This window comes from Chelon labrosus (genome assembly GCF_963514085.1).
Source record: "Chelon labrosus genome assembly, chromosome: 3".
In the NCBI taxonomy this organism is placed as follows: Eukaryota; Metazoa; Chordata; class Actinopteri; order Mugiliformes; family Mugilidae; genus Chelon; species Chelon labrosus.
In genome coordinates this window covers 17,914,349-17,933,530 of record NC_140339.1, presented here as the reverse complement: position 1 = coordinate 17,933,530, position 19,182 = coordinate 17,914,349, and the positions used below count along the sequence as shown (strand labels likewise).

At 43.7% G+C, this 19,182-nt stretch overlaps 1 protein-coding gene across 2 annotated transcripts in view; it reads right to left on the bottom strand.

Moving 5' to 3' along the window:
* shf (Src homology 2 domain containing F) overlaps nt 1–19,182 on the bottom strand; it is a 95,289-nt gene that overhangs the window by 65,119 nt on the left and 10,988 nt on the right. For both annotated transcript variants that reach the window (XM_084574899.1, XM_084574900.1), the window contains exon 2: nt 13,389–13,521. In XM_084574899.1, the coding sequence (XP_084431025.1) occupies nt 13,389–13,521 (133 nt within the window). The remainder of the gene's footprint in view (nt 1–13,388; nt 13,522–19,182) is intronic.

Sequence of the window (19,182 nt, the reverse complement as noted above, 5' to 3'; positions counted from 1 at the left end):
AACCTGATAAAAGTCGGAGATGTGTGAGAGAAAGGCTGAGTGAGTCAGAAAATGAAGAAAAAAGAAACACTCAAGCTCTCAGCATCCACTGATCCACATCAATACAGCGATCAGTATTTCCATATCGAAGAGATGTGGTCTAACCATGGCCCTATGCTCTGGACAAAGGTCACACAGGATAGGCTTGCTGGGAGGTCCCACACTGAGAGTCTCTGCTCCAGTCTGGCCCTGGCAACCTTAATCACCATGACCAGAAAGTCAATACTGTGCACAAGTCAATTACCTAGAGAGGAGAACTCTGGGCGCCACATGATCCAGGAGTTTCCCTTATCCAGACCACCAATCTTCCTGACAGCCAAATCATAGAAAACTTATTGGATTCAGTGGAGAAGGAGATCTTTACATTAATAATTCACTCGGTCCATGAATGCATCTAATCTCCCACAGAGAGTGAGACCACACGGATGCACACAGCAGGCGTGAAAATGCAATGCTCGCATGGAAATGAACCTCTCTCGTGCCGAACTGCCTCTTTGCCTGCTCCGTCCTCTTACGTGCTTCGCCATTCTTTTTTTTTTTCTCTCCGCCTGAATCTCCTTATTCATTCTGGCCAACGCGTGATGGCAATCCTGTGTTGTTTCTTTCACCGTCACAAACGCTCAATCTCCCTCACTCACTCTCCGTAACTACGACGCAGCTGAAAACAAAGACAGCTGATAAATGACAGGCTTGAGTATACTTTCTGACTTTCATCTCGAAGATTTATTCTGATCTAAAAAGATAGGTAAACTATTCATATCAAAAAAGTGCTTAAGGGCATTTCTAAATAAAGGTCATAATCCAATTTCTGGTATAATGTCACTATTGTACTGCTGCCCCTCATTTTTCTCCACTGACCCATGCAGCTCTGACGTGGACGGACTTGAAGTCTTTTCTACTTTACTTTCATCCTCTTTCCAAATTACCTTTCTCCCCACCCTTCCTCCATCTCCTTCCTCCATTTCATTTCGTTCTTGCCGATGGTATCCTGCTGGTGATGGAGAGCCTCGTCTCCCTGTTAGAGCCCTGTCCCTAATGAGGCTCCTCAGCCACACACCGTATCAAATTAACAGGCTGCGCCAAACTATTACAACCCAAACCCACCAGCAGGGCCCCCGGGCAGACCCAGTGCCTCACCTCACCGCACCAACGACCGCACGCTGTGATTGATAAGATGAGATGCAAACACGAGGCCGAGGGCAACACAGAGAGAGGGAAGCAAATGAGAGATATACACATCTGTATTTTTCCAGAGAGGAAAAACATCAACCTTTCCAAAGACTAATTGTCCCTTTGATGGAATAAATAATGAAGGGAAATGTCACAGATTGCCTGTGTAAAAAAAGAAAATCTGTTTTATATCAGTCAAAGCAACAGTGACAATTGTTAGACACTCTCAAGGCTTCTAGTGCTAAAGTGCTGGACACACAGGTCATCTACAAATGTACGTATTTTCTCTTTAAATGACTACATGCAAAGTCATTCTCTCACCATCAGGATTAAATTTCACCGCTTAGATGAGAATGAATGAGAGTGTGTTATGCTGTAACCATCCATCTGGCTAATTGGATCTCGAATCTTGGAACACACACTTGACACGTTCTGATAAGGTTATAATCTCCCCTATGCCTTCATAGTGCTCCTTTACTATTTTAATTAATTAGTCGCCTCGAGTTTAAGCATTGCATTCCTTTATAACGGGGAGAGAGGAGGGGAGTCAGACCGTGTGTGCTTATGAGTAGAGCAGATGCACCGGAGTCAATACACAGCATTAATTGATATAGTACACATCTGTTCATTGTTCGCCACGGAGATATATGCAGACGTAAAAAATAAAAAAAATAAAAAACCTAAAAAAAAGAGGAAAGGGTAAATGTTTAAATCAAGCTACAATAATGGGTGGATTACTCTGCAAGGAGAGATAATGGTGGGTGTCTCTGGAAGACAAACCCAGAGAAGGTCATTCCTGAATAAATGTCACCAGTAAATTGGCTTCCAGGGAGGGAAAGAAAAAAGCCCCCTGTGTTATTTTACAAGACAACAAGGTTCCTATAAAGGGGCTTAGTCCATAGTCTATCACAGTGAAAACAGGAATGTCTCTGACTACTGCCTCCTGGCTAGACTGATAGACACGACCATGAGGGAAGGAGAGATGCAGAAAATAAGGCACAGAAAACAAGAAAGGGAACAATTAGCAAATGAAGATATGAACGAGGCAAATAAAAAGGAACAGGGGAGGCAGCACGTCACAAAACGAAAATGCTAAGAGGCTACAAACTGAAGATAAAGAGACACCAAAATGCAGTCAGTGCTCTGCTATAGAGGTGTAGTGCCTGTTTAAGATGACGGCTCCATCACAATGTGCCGGATCTTCAAACCCCATCCAACCCCAACCCTCTTATCAGCAGGCCTCTCCAGCTACATTACTCACACTGCTACTGATTCAACACATTCTTTAATGAAATGAATCTGAAATATTCAGGATGGGAAATTCCTAAAGTGAGACATCATTATATATTAAATGCTATAACTCTGCCTCTCTGTCCTTCATCTCTTTCTTTCTTCCTGTGTGTGAGAGAGGACATAAGCCTCGGGTTATGATTGAAAGGTTTCGTCAAACAACAGAAGGACAAGGTGAACGGAGGTGAGCGTAATCTGCTTTATGTTGCTCATAATGTGAAGATACAGAGGAGGTCTACTACTGGCTCTGAGCTCGGTCCGTACTTTATTAGATTGGTTTTACAGCATTCATTCAAGACCAAAACTTACCCCGCACACAACATTTTATTTATATTTTTTTGAGGGGAAGTTGGTACGCAGCCTTTCTGTTGGGAACTACTTATGCCCCAGGAAAGATCTGCTGAGCAAATCAAATCGTTTGATAAAAAAAATCTAATTGGCGTAGTTATACACGTCATCTGACCACTATTGGAGCAGATCTTGCTCACAACGCAGTGGTCCTGATTGGTTCTAGGCCTATCCAACTGCATTTTTGTCTCTGTATCGGTTAAAACATGCCCGAAATGAAATCCACATAGCGTGCTACCAGGCTCATATTCTGATAAGAATTGAATCTGCCTAAGCCATGCTACAACACGGCCTCAGAAATCCTGATACTGGCTCTGCCTACGACGCTGCCAAGACAACTTCAGCTAATTAAATAAAGCATGTTTGTGTCTCGCTCTCACAAACTAACACACAGGCCACTCTGACATGCTCTGTACTGGTTGCAGTATATTTGTGCCTCTGTGAGTGTTTATCTGGTGTTCCTGTGTCTTTTTTTTTTTTTTTTTTCTCGTGTGCCCATCTGTTCCTGTCGTGTCCTTCAACAGCTGCAGTGTGCTAGCCGCCCACTCTCGCACACACTCTTTTTCTGTCGCACCAGAGTGTCAACAGGCCCGCTTTCCACCCCAGCTTGACTGTACCCACGGCAAAAAAAAACAAAAAAAACACAGGTCTTCAGTCAGATTGGTGCCATCTCCCTGTCTATTACTAATCCACTATGTCTGTCACGTTCTCTCTCTCTCTCTCACCAGCCAATAAAATCACACCAATAACTCCATCAAGTAAGTGCCTGCAACAAAGACACAAGCTCCAGCCTGAAGTTTCTTCGCTGCTTTAGAGCAAATGAACACTTGACATATCAAATGACTTGGAGGAAAGTGTGTCGGTGCGCACAACAGCTGCGCGTGCCTCCTCCGCCCGTGTGTGCGCTGCGTATTAACAGAGCTCGGGCATGTGTGCTGCAGGCCCCAGGTAGCCAGCAGCGGGTATGAATTCTGGCCTGTCCTCCTCTGCAGTGGCCCAGACGTGGATTAATGGTGTCATTAATCTTACCTTTAAAATGAATGACTTCAGCACCTCCAACCTGCGCCAAAGCGGCTGCCCAGTCCCTCATCCCTGCGCTCAACCCCCTTCCCTTCCCCTTCCCACCCCTTCCCTCCCCTCCGGCTCAGCTGTAAAGGAACGATAGTTGGACTGCCATCCAATCTATCCTTGGCTTGGCACAGCCTGGCACAGCGGGGAATCAGAGTCAGGAACTCTCTTGCCAGTACACGCCGCTAGTAATCGGACTAGCTGCAAGTTTTTGGCGCCTTTGCATCCATGCCTGTACGTAGGCGCACGTAATAAACCATCCCCGGCAGATTCAATATCAGGAGATAAATGAAAATGTATGAAAGTGAACATGTATGCACACCAAATTCTAGGCTTCGTTTCATCTGTGGTTCCCACTGGAAGCACTGCAGTTGGGTCCAATCTTAGAGTACGTATAATAGTCCTGATACTCTAAAAGCCACTTACAGAGCTGCATTGTGGAAATCACTCCTTAATTTGCATTACACCAACCTGCTTGGCTCCAGGAACCAGCTGTTGGTTGTTGGGAGAATTAGAGCTGCTTGATCATGTTTTAATCAAAGGCAAAACAAACACTACACCATGTGGCTTAAATATGTTTGAGTAACATTAGAGGAACTCACAATCATTTTCCTTACTGACTAATCTGCTAATTAGTTTCTCAGTGAATCAATTAACCAGTGTCAAATGCCACAAATAGAGTAAATCCATCACAGGTTCTGAGAACTAAGATGTACAGCGGATCAATAGTCCAAAACCAAGACAAAGAGAAGCTAGCACCAGAAAAGCAATTATTCCAATTCACAAGGTGCAGATGTGATTCAGTACAATACTGATTCATTTAGGGACACTTTAGTTTCACAACAATTTTGCTCAGTTGTGAAAGGGATTTATCATTTGCCATAAACCACAAAGCTGGTCATAAGGAATACAGAAATACAGACAACCAGCTTTAAGTATGTACCTTTGAAAACTGGTAGTGTAGCACACATGTAATATTGTACTCTCACCAGCACACGTGTCAGTGTCTAGTGGAAATGTCAGATATCGACAGCTGTGCACTACCATGCGCACCGCACAAAGCTGCGTGTGAGTAGGTTGAGCTACGTTGCTGGACAGCATTCATCACTAAGTGAGGGGGAGGGAGGTTATCAGGCTGAGCTAGAGATTTCTCATTTCATCAATAAGTCGTCAGTCTTCCTGCTCTACCCCTCTCCTCTTTCCTCCTACACCTTCCGCTCTTCAGCTTTGCCAGATGACCCTCCACGCCACAGAGGCTGCCGGCCATTATCCAACAGACCAAACACACACACACACACACACACACACACACAGAGATACACACAAAAACACAGAGCCATAACCTCCGCCGGACTGGATGTCACCGTCAGTGATAGGGAAACACACTAAACTATTTTTAAAACATCAGTTTGGAGAGGAAATGTTCAACTGCGCATGTGTGCTGTTTTTTTAGCACCCTGCAGTTAAGCTCATTTTTCTTATGCTGGCCACTGAGCATTACATAGAGATTACATCCCTGTCATTTGAAATGGATACTCTCAAAAGTACAACAATTACACAGAGGCTGTAGCCTGGACTAGCCAGACTTAATTCAGTTTCAATGAGTTTGGTGACAATCTTGATATGGGTTATTATTTTCAAACATTGCTTTTCTTACAGGACAGCAAGATTAATCTTTGGTTCCACTCTAAATGTTGAGGTTCAATCCAGCTGGATCTTGTCTCTGTTTTTCCAGAAATATAATCCAGCCCTGCTCTGATTACACAGCGCATTTTGTTGACAAGACCATTTGTAAAAGTTAAAATAATACGGGGCCAACAATAGCATCAAGCCAAAATGAAAAAAAAGAACGACCACCTGACACCAGCTCTGGGATTGCAGAGCACTGGTTTTTGCATCACTTGGTGCCACTCTGTCAGATCAGCGTGTAATAACTGTCAGTCATTTCTCATGGGGCCGTGTAGACGTGACATAAACAGGCAGCTCACTTCTGACAAAATCTGGCAAGCGCTGAACGGGGTGCAGTCGTAATGACTAGTCAACAGTAGACTGTTTCACATGTGGAAGATGATTACAGTAGCTACATAACTTAGTTGTTTTAAACTTGAGGTCATGTTTTTTGCACAAAAAAAGGGACTTAGGCACTGTACGTGTCAGCCAAAAAAACATGCGTACTTTTTAAAGCTAGTATGGTCATTAATAATCTCTGGTGTCACTGAAAACTTTTTGCTGCACCTCTTTGGTCATAACTCATCTAGTCCTGCAGCTCAGTTATACCGAAAGCAGGGAAGCAAATGTCATCATCACTCACATAGGCATATATCAACATATCTTGAATATACTCCAGGTACACAAGGTAAATATAGACCTTAATCTAAGGCTCTAAACTAGCCGGCAACCTTTGCAGGTCAACCTCACCACCATATGTCTAACAAATTAGATTTTTAGCTTCACTTAAGTCAGACGGGATCTGAATAAAGTTTGTTCATCATTTGGTGGTTTCTATGAACTCAAATGCCCTGTGAGCCAGAGAGGGTCAGCTTCTTTTTCTATTATTTTAATGGCACCCAAGTTCAGAATGAGTCATTTAGCTCTTTGGCGATGGTATATGCACAAACAAATGCTCCTGTTCAATATGGTGGAAAAACAAGCATTTAAAAAATCAGACCCAGACGAATACGGTGCAATCATTTACATGCAACAAACAAATTATAATCATGGTAGCCCTAAGTAAACCGATTTGTTTTCACAACCTTTTCTCTTCTTCATGAGGTCCCTATGTCTTGTCTATTGACTGTTAGCAACAACAGAGAAAGAATTGGGAGCGAAAGGTGGTGCAACTCCAAGTAAGAAAAATAAAAAAGATTGCAGTTTTGAATTATTTAAGCTGGTAAAAAGAGCAGCTGTGAGTTGATTGCATGGCCCAAATACCCTTAAACAGTATTTGTGAGGCGTGAGAGGAAGGAGGAGGGTGTTAATTATTCACTTCCCCGTCCAGTTCCCGGCTACTGGCCTTGCAGTCCATGCTTATTTATAGCTCCCTATAATCAGCTGGGGTAATGCACAAATGTGTTGCTGAGGTAATTCTTAAGCAATCCTCCGAATGCCCCGAGACTGATGTGAAGGAACGGAAAAACAAAACCACCGGCCAGAGGACAATTGCTGAATTATTACATTCTACACCAACTATAGTGCTACACTACCAAAACATTAATTCCACACTAATAGCACAGCTTTCGAGAAATACTCAACAACATATCACCTTTGAGAGGTGTCACTGTCAGTACATGCTCCGGATATTCCTCAAGTTACAGCTTGGGGCAATAAACGCAGGGTTACAGGCCAAGAAATGTGCCGCCACATGTACGTGCCATTGCCTGAGGTGAGTTTTCACTCTTGTGAGTGGGTGAAGAGGAGATGGAAACCATTTGGCACACCATGCCTCCATTCTTTTCTCTTAAATAGTCCCCATAAACTAACCCACAGGTGCTGTAGTATGAATTTGTTCCCACTGCCTCTTCCTTAAGGACTCTCGCTTTGTAACACTCTTTACTTTTCTGTTTCTGTCTTGGCCACTTTCTCTCCCATTTTTGGTTTTAAGTTACTACTTTCGTTTCTCACTGTCACCACCTCTGAACATGTTCTCAGATCCGCGCCAAGCTCTTAATGTTCCTGGCATTTATACTGTACAGCCAACAGGGGCTTAGCACCACACTATCATGAGTAATTGAAATAATCAACTCCACTGCTAATGACTCATCTCCTTGGCACTGGATTCTAGTCTCCACATCATTGGGAGTGTGGCGGAGGAGATGCCAGTGCTGGGAGACATTTCCCAGCACATTTCTCAGACAGAGAGAGAGAGAGAGAGAAAGAAATAGCAAACACCCAAATACCATGAGTCAACCATTATGGAAAACATCATGGTTTTTCCCTCTGGGCACACTGGCTCTGTTGCACAACTTTCCTGCTACTAAATGATGGAGCATGACCTGAAATCTGAGGATGTGGACAAATTGAGGTTTCAACTTTGACACACTGTATAATAAATTCACCACAAAAATATTTTGCACCGGAGGGGTTGTTTTGACAGATACCCCCACATAAGAACCCTCAACACGGTGCCGCGGTGTAGCTAAGGTTTAAGGACAGGCAAGAGAGCTGGACTGGAGTTTGTTTGTTCGGGAGAGCTCACTCATCCAAACTGTTTGCACAACAGGCTTCTTCTGTACTGTGGGAAAACTCTCACATGGTCGTCTGCCTGCCTGCGTGCCTGGCTGACTGGGAAATATGAGGATGAGCGTGGGTTCATTGAGAAACGACTTGACGCGCACTGCCCTGCGGTACTAGTCCAGCCCCTTGTACTTGTCAGTGTAACAAGTCTCGACAGCTACAACAATGTATGACAGAACAGAGTCAAGTGGAGCGCATACAGAAACACTGCAGACCTTGATTCTAGCTTTCCTTCCAGCTCCTCCTGTGATTAGAGGCTGCTGCTTGTGCTGAAGTATACAGGGAATGGGCCCGCTGAGAGCTGTGGAGGTGTGTGTACACCGATCAGGTATAACATTATGACTACCTGCCTAATATTGTGTAGGTCTTCCTTGTGCCTCCAACACAGTTGTGACTGAAAGTGGACATGGGCCTTCTGAGGGTGTCCTGTGGTGTCTGGCAACAGAATGTTGTTAGTGGGGGCCTTTGGGTCCTATGGGTTGAGGGGAGGGGCCTCTGTGGATCAGTCTTGTTCCAGTGCATCCTACAGATACTTGATCAGTTTGGGATCTAGTAAATTTGGAGGCCAGGTCAACACCTTGTGCTGTTTTTCATGTTTTTTGAGTTGTTCCTAAACTGTTTTTGTGTGTGTCCCTGTGTCAGGCTGCAACCTACTGCCATCAAGGAGTGTAATTGCTATGGGGTGGAGGTGCCTGGTCTGGTCTAGGTGGGTGGTGCATGTCTAAGTAACATCCACATGACCAGGCTAGGTCCAAAAGCAGAACATTGCATTCTCACAATTCTGGTCAATGTTAGTTACTTCTACTGTCAGTGGTTTTAATGTTGTGGCTGATCAGTGTATGTGTGTGTGTGTGTGTATATATGCATGCAGAGGGAGGTAGCTGAGAACATATTGGTGTGCATTTACATGTGCCAAGACACAGAAAGAAGTTTTACTTGCGTCACACACGGTCAAAATAAATACACGCAGATAAACACAAAGAGTTGTCATGCCTGAACACAACAAACACACACACACGTTTGAAAGATTCACACGGATGCAAAGATAGCACATGCAATGGCTGACGCGTGCAGACACGACAAACATTCGAGGCACTCTAGAAACACACACGCAGGGAACATTGTAATGACAGAGCGGCTGCGCACACGACCTCACATAACTACAAGTGGTGCAGTGAGCCCCGGCCCTAGCTAGCCAGTATGGAGCAGCTTATGGAGGAGGAGGGGGGAGGGGGAGGGCTGGCTTTTCAGGTTAAGGAAGTTGTGACATGCCCCTCCAGCAGGCCCATAAATCAGTCGGCTCAAGCTCACTAAGGATGGCTCTTGGGGGAGAAAAAGAAGAGACATGGAGCTTCAAGCACATACACACAAGCAGGAGCACAGGCCAGTAAAGCTCCCTCTTTCCTTCTTTGTCATACGCACACACAAACACAAAGTCAGATGCCCAATTGTGTGTGTGCCAACAAAGACTCACACACACACACACACACACAAACAGCAGGAATGCACATTGTATTATGTAAACGGCTGTGGCACTCTTCGCCTCGGGCCTTACATGCCACACCTCCTACTATGTGGTCAAATCTCTGTGTGTTCAAGGTGTGAATGGTGCGTAGTCAAAGAATAATAAGTGTATCTTCAAAATGACACCTCCGGTTTATGCAGAATTTCGCTGGAACCTTTTTGAAAACACATGATACGTGGATAATGTAATGACATTCGAGTCTGTCAACACTGGAATTTAATTTGTAGGAATGACGATGAAAGAAGCACTAAACAGACTTCTACAGAAATGTATTTCTTTTTTTGTGAACAATAAAGGTGTAGAGGATTAGTCTCCGTGGAAGATACTTTAACACATTTCTAAGTAAAACATTGATCAGTAAAGAAAGTCAGATCAGTCTGCGAGGAGATCGGCAATCTTTTAGTCCCCTCATCGTCACAATGAATGGGCTTCCTGCAATTTTTAGTCAAATTGATTGAGTTGAACACGTGGTAAACCATAATAATCAATCAAGCTGCTTGACTTGGGAGGCTGCAACGGCTCGTGAAATGTAAAATGGAAGGGGAGGAGCGTGAAAAGCCTCTTCTAATCAGCATTCATGCACAGACTGAGCTCACACTTGCCGAGCAGAATGATGTCAGAGTCGTAAAGAAGACACGTCAGCTGCTACTGTTCAAACTGTGCCATCCGAACTTCAAGTTGGGAAATAAAAAGAAAAAAAAAAAAACTCAATATCCTAAAACCAGTTATTAACTTGAGTTCATTTGCTATCCTGCCTGGGGGATTTTAACGGGAACAATTTCCTGGCACACACGCAGCGATTTGTTAGGAGATGTCAAAAACGCAGAATCTGACAGAAAGGAAGCCAGGAAGTTGCAGTTTTTGAAACTAAAATTATCACTTGTAGAATCAATAATAGCTTAGTCTTACTATTGCTTCACAGAGCTACCTACTGTTTTATCACAACCAGATCTATTCTAAGAGGAGCACAAAACCACAAGTAATGACTCCCAACTAAAGATACTAATCTCAGGAGCCTAGTTCCAAGAGTTCCCGTCATGGATACTTCCCTGTGTGTGAGCTACTAATAAGGATATCTAAAGTAACATGAGTATTATTATTGCGGCACGGCCACAAAATACATGTGTGGTAAATGAACTTCAACTCCGAAGTAAATCTAAACCTGACGGCCGTCTGTGGAGACACTCTTAGAAAGTCTGATTTACTTTCAGTCCACTTCTTAAAATTAATTGGAAACATGTTTTTATAAGAAACCATTTGAATTTTACAAGTTGAGACAGTTAAAAGCCCATTTCACGAGGAGGTAGACTGACCATTTTATAGGAGGTATAAACTCGGCGGATGGTGAACTAAAAACTAGCTCTGACAGCCATTAATAGAAAAGTTTCTGTTGCGTTGGCATGTTCAGTGTTTGGTGTCCATCTGCACCCATCTGTGAACGCAAGATCTGAGAGGAGAGGAAGGCTGTTAGAGCGACAACAATCTGAGAGCTGAAGAAAACTCGGTTATTATTAACAGAGCGGGTTGTCATTTAGTAAAAAAAAATTAAAAATTGTCTTGCCTGAGGCGTCCAAGCAAAAAAAAAAAAAAAGAGATGAAAAAGAGTAATAGCGCAGCAGTGCATGCATCCGCTCTGCTCTCTCCTATTTAGCTGACTAATTTCTGAGTGTGCAGTCCTGCCTGGCCAATATGCTGTCAGAATGAGAGATGCATTAGTTACTCTACAGCTATAGCCAGTGTGCCGATGTGTTGGTGCAAGCATCTGGCCTTGCACAGAGGGAGAAACAGAAAGCGATTGACCCTCATTGCCTTGCTGAGATACCCTTGTACAAGGCATTTAACCCCCAACCGCAACACGGGGACTAACCTGGGCAGTATCCATCTGTTAATGTGTCTAAGTGTGCAAACCATAGACTGTATAAATTTGGACAATGCGTCCCGACTTCCTCGCACTGGCCAAACTGACACCATTATACGGGCGGTGCTACCTTGCAACTTTGGAGCCAGAGTTTGCGCAGTAGAGTCCGAAAGTGGAGCCACGCGGAGCCGCGATATCAACGACACGCCTACGCTTCTGCCAGACACACTCGCAAAACTTCTCAGAAAAATGGACACTTGAATACGTACCAGTATTATATTAACTACCTAAAATGACTGAAACCATCCATGAGAAAAAATTTATTTGACGGGTACTTTCGTGCTCTAGTTTGACCCCAGTCCCATCCACTAACATGGAGGGGGGTGGAGCTTATGACCTATACTGCACCCAGACAGCAGGGGGAGCTCTACTCGCTTTGGCTTCACTTTTGAGAAGCAGTTCAGTCCATGGTGTAAACTTATGGAGGAAAAAACTATTGTCACACCACTGACATTTATTAGAACTTCTCTGTGGACAATTAATTAACTGCAGTGTTTGCGAGGGAAGTTGTCAGACTGTATTAATTTCCTCCTCCTCAAATCCATGCGTGTGTAGGTTTTACTTAAATTACTTATTTAACGTTCGCGGAGCCATCAAGATGACAGTGGCACTACAAAAATCCATTAACAGTTCTATTTATTTAAAAAAAAAAAAGACAGAAAACAACAAAAAAAAAAGCCACAACAAAATATTGGCAATCAATACATAAGACGAATGAAAGCAGGGAGCCTGAAAACAACACCGCCTCAGGTTTCACAGAGGAACAACGAGAGAAACAAACTGAAGACTTCATCAGATCTAACAGACAATTGCTGCCAGAATAGAACAGTTTGTCAATAGAGCCAAATGCACAACTGTGTCGAGTTAAATTTATAAAGCAAAGAAAATCTTGGACAGAAGTGATCCTGCAAAAAAAAAAAAAAAAAAAAAAAAAAGCCTTTTGCGATATCTTCTTTTTTCTTTCTCCCTTTGCTGCTTCCTCACTCTGGTAGAGGCGATAAATCTTGAGTTTTTTGTACTCAGCTGAGGCAATGACTGGGCCAGAGGTCAAACCAGTAAGACAGATGAAAACAAGAGATTGTCTGGAGGACCATTAAAAGAAAATTGCCGAGGAGGGACGGAATCATTCATGTTCTGCCTTTGTGGGAGCAACGGGAGCAATGCGCGGGATGGTGAGAGGTACGGGCATGTGGTATATTATATGTCAGTATATCAAATAGTCAGCTCCCGGTTCCAGAAACATCCTCAAGTCTGACATTCATCCAAACATCTTTTGTAACATTCCTGTCTGCAGCTCTAAGGTCTGTTCAGGAGAGGAAAACAGCCCCCACTTGTTTTTTTTATTATTATTATTATTTCTATCCTCTCTGTGCACACTCCTTGTTCTTCGTCACTGCTGTGCTCAGTCACAGAATGAATGCGCTGTGACAAAGCTGTGTGGGGAATGTGGTTCGGCTAAATTCTTATGTTAGCTATTGTTGTCTTAACAAAAAAAAAAACACTTCCTGGAAGTCCCAATGAGTGGCTTTTCTCCGCATGCACAAAAAAAAATATATGAACAGTAAATAAAACCCACTTCTACTGCACTGATTTCTTGACATCTTTCATAACACACACACACAAATCATATTGGCTCTGCTGCACCTGTCATGTAAAATGGTAAAAGGCCATCTGAGCCTCTTCATGAATTCATGCGGCCAATTCACACTGCATTTTAATTGATACGCCACTAAGACATGCAATGTGAAGTCCTGGTCGTTCAGAGGACCAACAACAGGACTGATAGTGTTGATGTACCTGCCATCATCTTCTGGGCCTCATATGGCTCCATGTAGCCGTCGTTCTCAGTTGTCACTTTTTCCGTGGTGGTCTGAGCGCCACCAGCCTGCTCAGCGTCGAAAGGGTCCGCATAGTCTTCGAGGATAATGGGCTGCAGGATAAAAAAAAAAAAAAAAACAGAGATAGGAGACAGAAATGTTAGATTGAGGGAGTGTGGGGACAAAAAGTGAAACAGCAAGAGGGGAATTCATTTTGCTGCTCTGCTGAACACCACAACACGGGTATGGTGTCAGGAGAGATGCAATAACAGATACCGCTGCGGACCCAGGACAGGGCCAAGTGATATCCAGCGAAGCAAGCCAGAGGATAAAGGGAGAAACACATAAATAACACCCCACCTCTGTATGCCTCAGCACACCACCACAATGCCTCAGCTTTTAGCCTTACAGCACGCTCTCTGCTACTGCTGGTCTGCCTAATTATATGATAGCCCAGTGACAGGCCTACATTTCAAAAGCAGAGGAAAGAAGACCACAACTGCTCAACTTTCTTAAGAGAAACAATTTGGCAGATTTATGCCGAGCTGGCAGTCAGCCACGGCTAATTGCAGTCCTGCTCTTTTGCCGAGCATTTTGTGCAGTAGATGGCAATTAGGTGGACGTCCGGAGACCCAGAAATACAGCTCAAACCTTTAGGGAGCGAGTGTGTGTCCACACTGCCTTGGGGGGGACATTTGTTTCCTTGAAATGTTTGTTTTATCTACCAGGACACAGCCTTTAAGAAAAAAAAATAAATCTTTCATTCGAAAGGAAGTAAACTCTAATCTGAGCCGTCTTGGACGTTGGATGTAATAAGGGTGTGTGGAGTTTGGACCAGCTGCTAGAAAATGGACTTTTTCCCTCTGCTGAGGCTCCTGACAGTCTAGTCCTGCCAATCAGTGGGCAGATGAGAAGGTCATTGCGTGTGCTGTAATTTGGAAACATCTTAGTGAGGGGGCTTTTAAGGTTAAAACCATTACGCGCACAAACAAGGAAACACCTAAGCAAGTATGCGAATACGTACAAGACTGGCACTACACCCCATGACTCATGTATAACAGGAAGGGATTTGGTCTCATTATAAACAAGCTCATCACTCATCTGGTGGATGGGGCCGGGCGGGGCACACTGGAGGTGGACCGAGCCTCGTGCCCACCGCGCCAGCTTTCCTGAGAACAACCCCTGTATATCTTTGCCACGGAGAGAGCACACTACCCAGAAGCACACTTCCATATGCAGGCCACCCATGCGAGTGCCACAAACACACACACACACACCTGCCAAGCCTTGGGGAAGTAAGCATGCTGTACATATACAACCTTTGAGTGGAGTGCTGGGAAAGCACAGGGATTTTAACAATACTGATCAAGGTCTGAGTTATTTAATGCAGTGATACTGTTTTCTTTTTTTTTTTTATTTTAAAGAAAAACATCTTGAAAAGTTTCCAAGTGGTAACTGCTACAAAGTTCACTAGGGATAATTTGTAAGCCTCTTAGCAACAGAGAAATGCTGGCAGGTAAATTCCTGTACAGATCATCCTCACTATACATGGATTAGGCAATAATAGCAAAGGAAGTTAAGCACCGCGGATGTGTTCATAGCAGCTTCTGTGCGTCAAATCTGCCTTATTGAGTATTCCCTCTCCATCTGTTTTGGGGAAAATAAGTAGGACTTCTTTTATTCCAAAGTATAATTATGGGTTCCTTGAACGTTTTGCTTCTGTGAATTCAAGAGGGAGAGGAGGGGGATCCAATGCAAACACTGTCCTGGTTTGTTTTCTTGTGCCACACAAAAAAAAAAAAAAAAACTACACGTTTCACGCACAAGTTCGATTAAAATTCAGCCAATCACATCTGTGCAGCCCCAGAGAACCCAAAGATTATGCATCACAGCCACAGCGTCATTTCCATCTCACACCGCGTTGCGCAGAAACTCAGCCATCAGGAATCATACCGCGAGCCAAACCCACCTCAGACCCAGTCACTGCGAACACAGCCCAAACCTAAGAATAAGTAACCCTCACTTAAAAAAACACATGAATCACCTAAATGGTAGAGATAAAGGCCAGCGTCCATCTCGCTGTGGTCCACACGCTGTAGCAGAGTGGCTCGAGGTTTGAGACCAAAATCCGCAAATGGGATTACACACTTCAAATGAATCTTAAATTCTCTACATCAGTGTCGTGTAAAATATATTTATATATTGGAAGTAATAGGCACAACCTTCTTAGCCAATTGGGTTTAGTTGCTCTGCTCAAGGGCACTCTGGCAGATTACGCTGTATATGTGACCACAGCAGTGGCGTTCCAGCAGATCTCAATCCTTGAACTGAATCACCTCAGCGCTTAATGCACCTTCGTCACGGGCCAAAGGATGTTCGGGCATGTTTCAGGAAAATAAAGCAATCACTTATCGAGTTTTGCACTCCAAACGCATTGCGTCATCCTTTTTGGCTTTCCTGTCAACATAATGTACGACAAATAAAGTCCGGGTGCGTGACGAAACCTTCTGATAACATCACACGGGGGGATTAAATGCAATCACGGATAAAAAAACAAAGCTGTCATCTGAGATTCCAGCACTACCGTTTGCTCGATATGAAACGGTATCATTGTCCACATGTGCTTAATCTTGACGGTTTGTATATTTTAGTCAACTAAAATAGCTTGGTAGTAAAAAGCAAAGAACGTAAAACACTTCACTCAAATATACGCTCTCTTTTACCTTCCTAAACAACCAACAATAGGGAACACTAACAAGCCAGCTGGTACTCTGAAAATGAAACATGGATCAGAAATCAGTCACAAGTGGCTCTTGGTTGTTTTGCTCTTCTGCAGAGGCTGAGCCAGTATGTGAAACAGCTTTTAAATAATTCAAAAATTAAAAAGTATTCTGCTTTGAAGCTACAATCAAGAAATCTGTTGTGCTGATTATAGGAATACATCCACAGGAATCATAATTACGGTTGGAAACATTTGTCAAACAAAAAGTAAAAGACATTTTACAGGCATGTATGCTGTATACTTAACTCAGAGTTGGGCAATAAAAGCTCCTTTCAGCACCTGGCTTATTTCGATCAACAATGAAAGTCAGCTTTTCTTTTCCCATCAAAAGCATATCTTAGCTGATGACAAACCTGTTTCCAGTCTGCCTACCGTTGAACAAAAGTAAAACACAAGGATGTTAGCCATAACAGAATGAATCGGGCCTCTTGCCAATTTCACTTTCATTTTGAATTGTGCGGGAAAACTGTTTGAAAGTTTCTCAATAAAATGGTGAGGACTGCCAGTATCACCGCCACCTGGTGTCACATTACAGCGCAGTACCGTGTACATCTACCGAATTCTATTGTCGCTCATAAGCAGGGGAGAACATTATTACATTTACCCTACACAGATTCTTCCTGGGCATTAGAACCATCAACAATTTAGGTGAACTCTATAAGGTGCCATCGTCCAGCCCCTGGGGCCTAGTTCATGTTAGGGTGGAGGAGGTGGTTAATATTTCCAAATTGTTCCAGTGTGCCATTCCTGTCCCTCTGCACTAATGACTACTCGACAGCAGGAGGAGCATGGGGTTATGAGGAGTGGGGTGCTAGAGAGCGGTGGCGTCGCCTGGGGACACACCATCTGCCTTGTGGCATGCCAGGGTGTGTCAAGACTGCAGCCAAGCCACACTTGTCATGAAAGTAAAATTCCCCTCTCAGCACTAGCCTGAAAGGCCGCTATATATCAGGTCTTTGCTAAGCTGTGATGTAAGTCTATATGAATCTCACAAAGCCACCTGATTGGCTCAGGCCATGTCCCTGTGGTAGCTGGGTCCTTTACTGGTCTGCAGCATAGAGAGAGAGAACTCATTCAGTTACTTTCATTGCACAGCTCTGATCCTGGTCGGCCATGTCTCATACCTGCCAGAGCTCTGGCAGCCTGCAAAGGAGATAGCTGCAGACTTCTTGAAATGCACCGCCTGCTCCCGGGCCATGAGGCTGACTTCAAATCGGCGAGAACAGAGGGAGAACATTAGCAAAGCAGGGAGACTATAACAGGCACCTGCCACTTTGGCTCAATGTGCCAACGATGGTAAGGCTTCTAGGATTACAATTCAACTGGGCCCCTGCCTTCCATTAGAAGTGAGAAAATACGGGCTGCAGCTCTCCCCCTGCACTCCTAATGTGTAATGTGTTCAGCCGACTCATCAGATAATCAAGAGCAAAAGAATAAAAAACAAAAAAAAATAAAACACGGAAACCGCATTAGATGAAATCTGAGCGCATAGATGGATTTTAGGCTCAAATAATTAAAAAAAAGACGGCTGCATTTTGAGCAAGCATCATACCCACTGTTGGCATTTTAGAACCTCAATCAATCAGAGTCAAATGCAATAAAACAGCAGGCCGATGACTTCACCGGGCGACAACCAAATAAACGCCATTACACAAATAAAAAAATGTGAAAATGAAAACCGGAATCACTCCTGCTGAATAAATGCAGGCTGGATGATGATATTAATGTCACGGCTGGTCCAGGAAGAATTGAATGCGTCAGGGGCTGGTGAAGGTTGAAGCACCTCCGAGACTGCTTGAAAAGTCAGCAGGCTGTAGAAAGAGGGAGGAGGGAAAAAAAAAAAGAAAGAGGACTGACGTGTGTGATTTATGTCTCACACCACGAGGGATTTCAGCCACTGATAACCTAATACAACTCAGTGCTTAGCAGCTCAATTGCATTACGGCGTTTCAAAGGTTTTTTTTTTCGCCATTGTTCTTCAGCATAACAAAAAAGAAACATGCCGCTATTGTGCGGAGAGACAGTTGTGTTAAAGATGATAGGAAGGGAGGGGAAAGGGGAGAGAAGACAAAGGATAGGCAGACAGAAGAGAGCTGGGGAATAGACTGGCATGTATGTTTACTCCTCTAGGGTGGAAAAAGAAAATCTTCGAATGTTCATGTAAAGCCAGACTCAGAAAGCTGATAGCTCCCCCACCTTATCTTCGCCTTTAAACTCAGGATAAATGCGTGTGCGGGCACTAGTCTTAAGATAACTCGGCCCCAATTTTCTAGAAAGAACACACTGGCAAGAAACACTCCCTCAAGGCAATTCATTTCAGCAAAAGTGATCACAGCTTCTCTGCTGACATAATGCAGTTACTATCAATAAGATACTTTCATGTTTCTAAGAAGCGAGCACAAATTCGGTTACAATTCACTGAAGTCCCCTTTGCGAAGACCGAGCCCTGTTGGGTAGTACATCTCCCAAACAGATTAGGTAGATGGAAAACCGGCTTCGCCTCTAAAGCAGAGCCGGTGCAGGAGTGCATTTCCACCACGCAGACCTGACATTAATGAAACTTTATTGAAATGTTTCCTAAGGAACACGGTCGCTGCTAGAGCATTCTGCCTCTCTGGGAGCTTTGAAGAGTGATGTGCCTCCTTTAAAGGCCTACTTAGGAGTCTGCAGAGGTAGCTAATTAAATTAATATATTTGCCATAAAGGCGCTGTTTTGCAGTCAGTCACAAGCTACTGCAGTCCACGCACCGACGAGGAGCAGTTCGCTTGAGATAAACAAAAATTCTGCTTATTCCCAGGTATATTCATGTGCTTTGCTTCTAATTTAATTCGATTAATCATTCAAGAGTAGAAATTTATAGTCAGTAATCATGCTACTCATACTTATGTATCCGCAACAACATGAAAAATATTAGTGACTTTACAGGAAACAAGATAAAAGCCTCCTCATACCTCTTCAGAACATGTGCAAACTAATATAGTTAAAAACAGG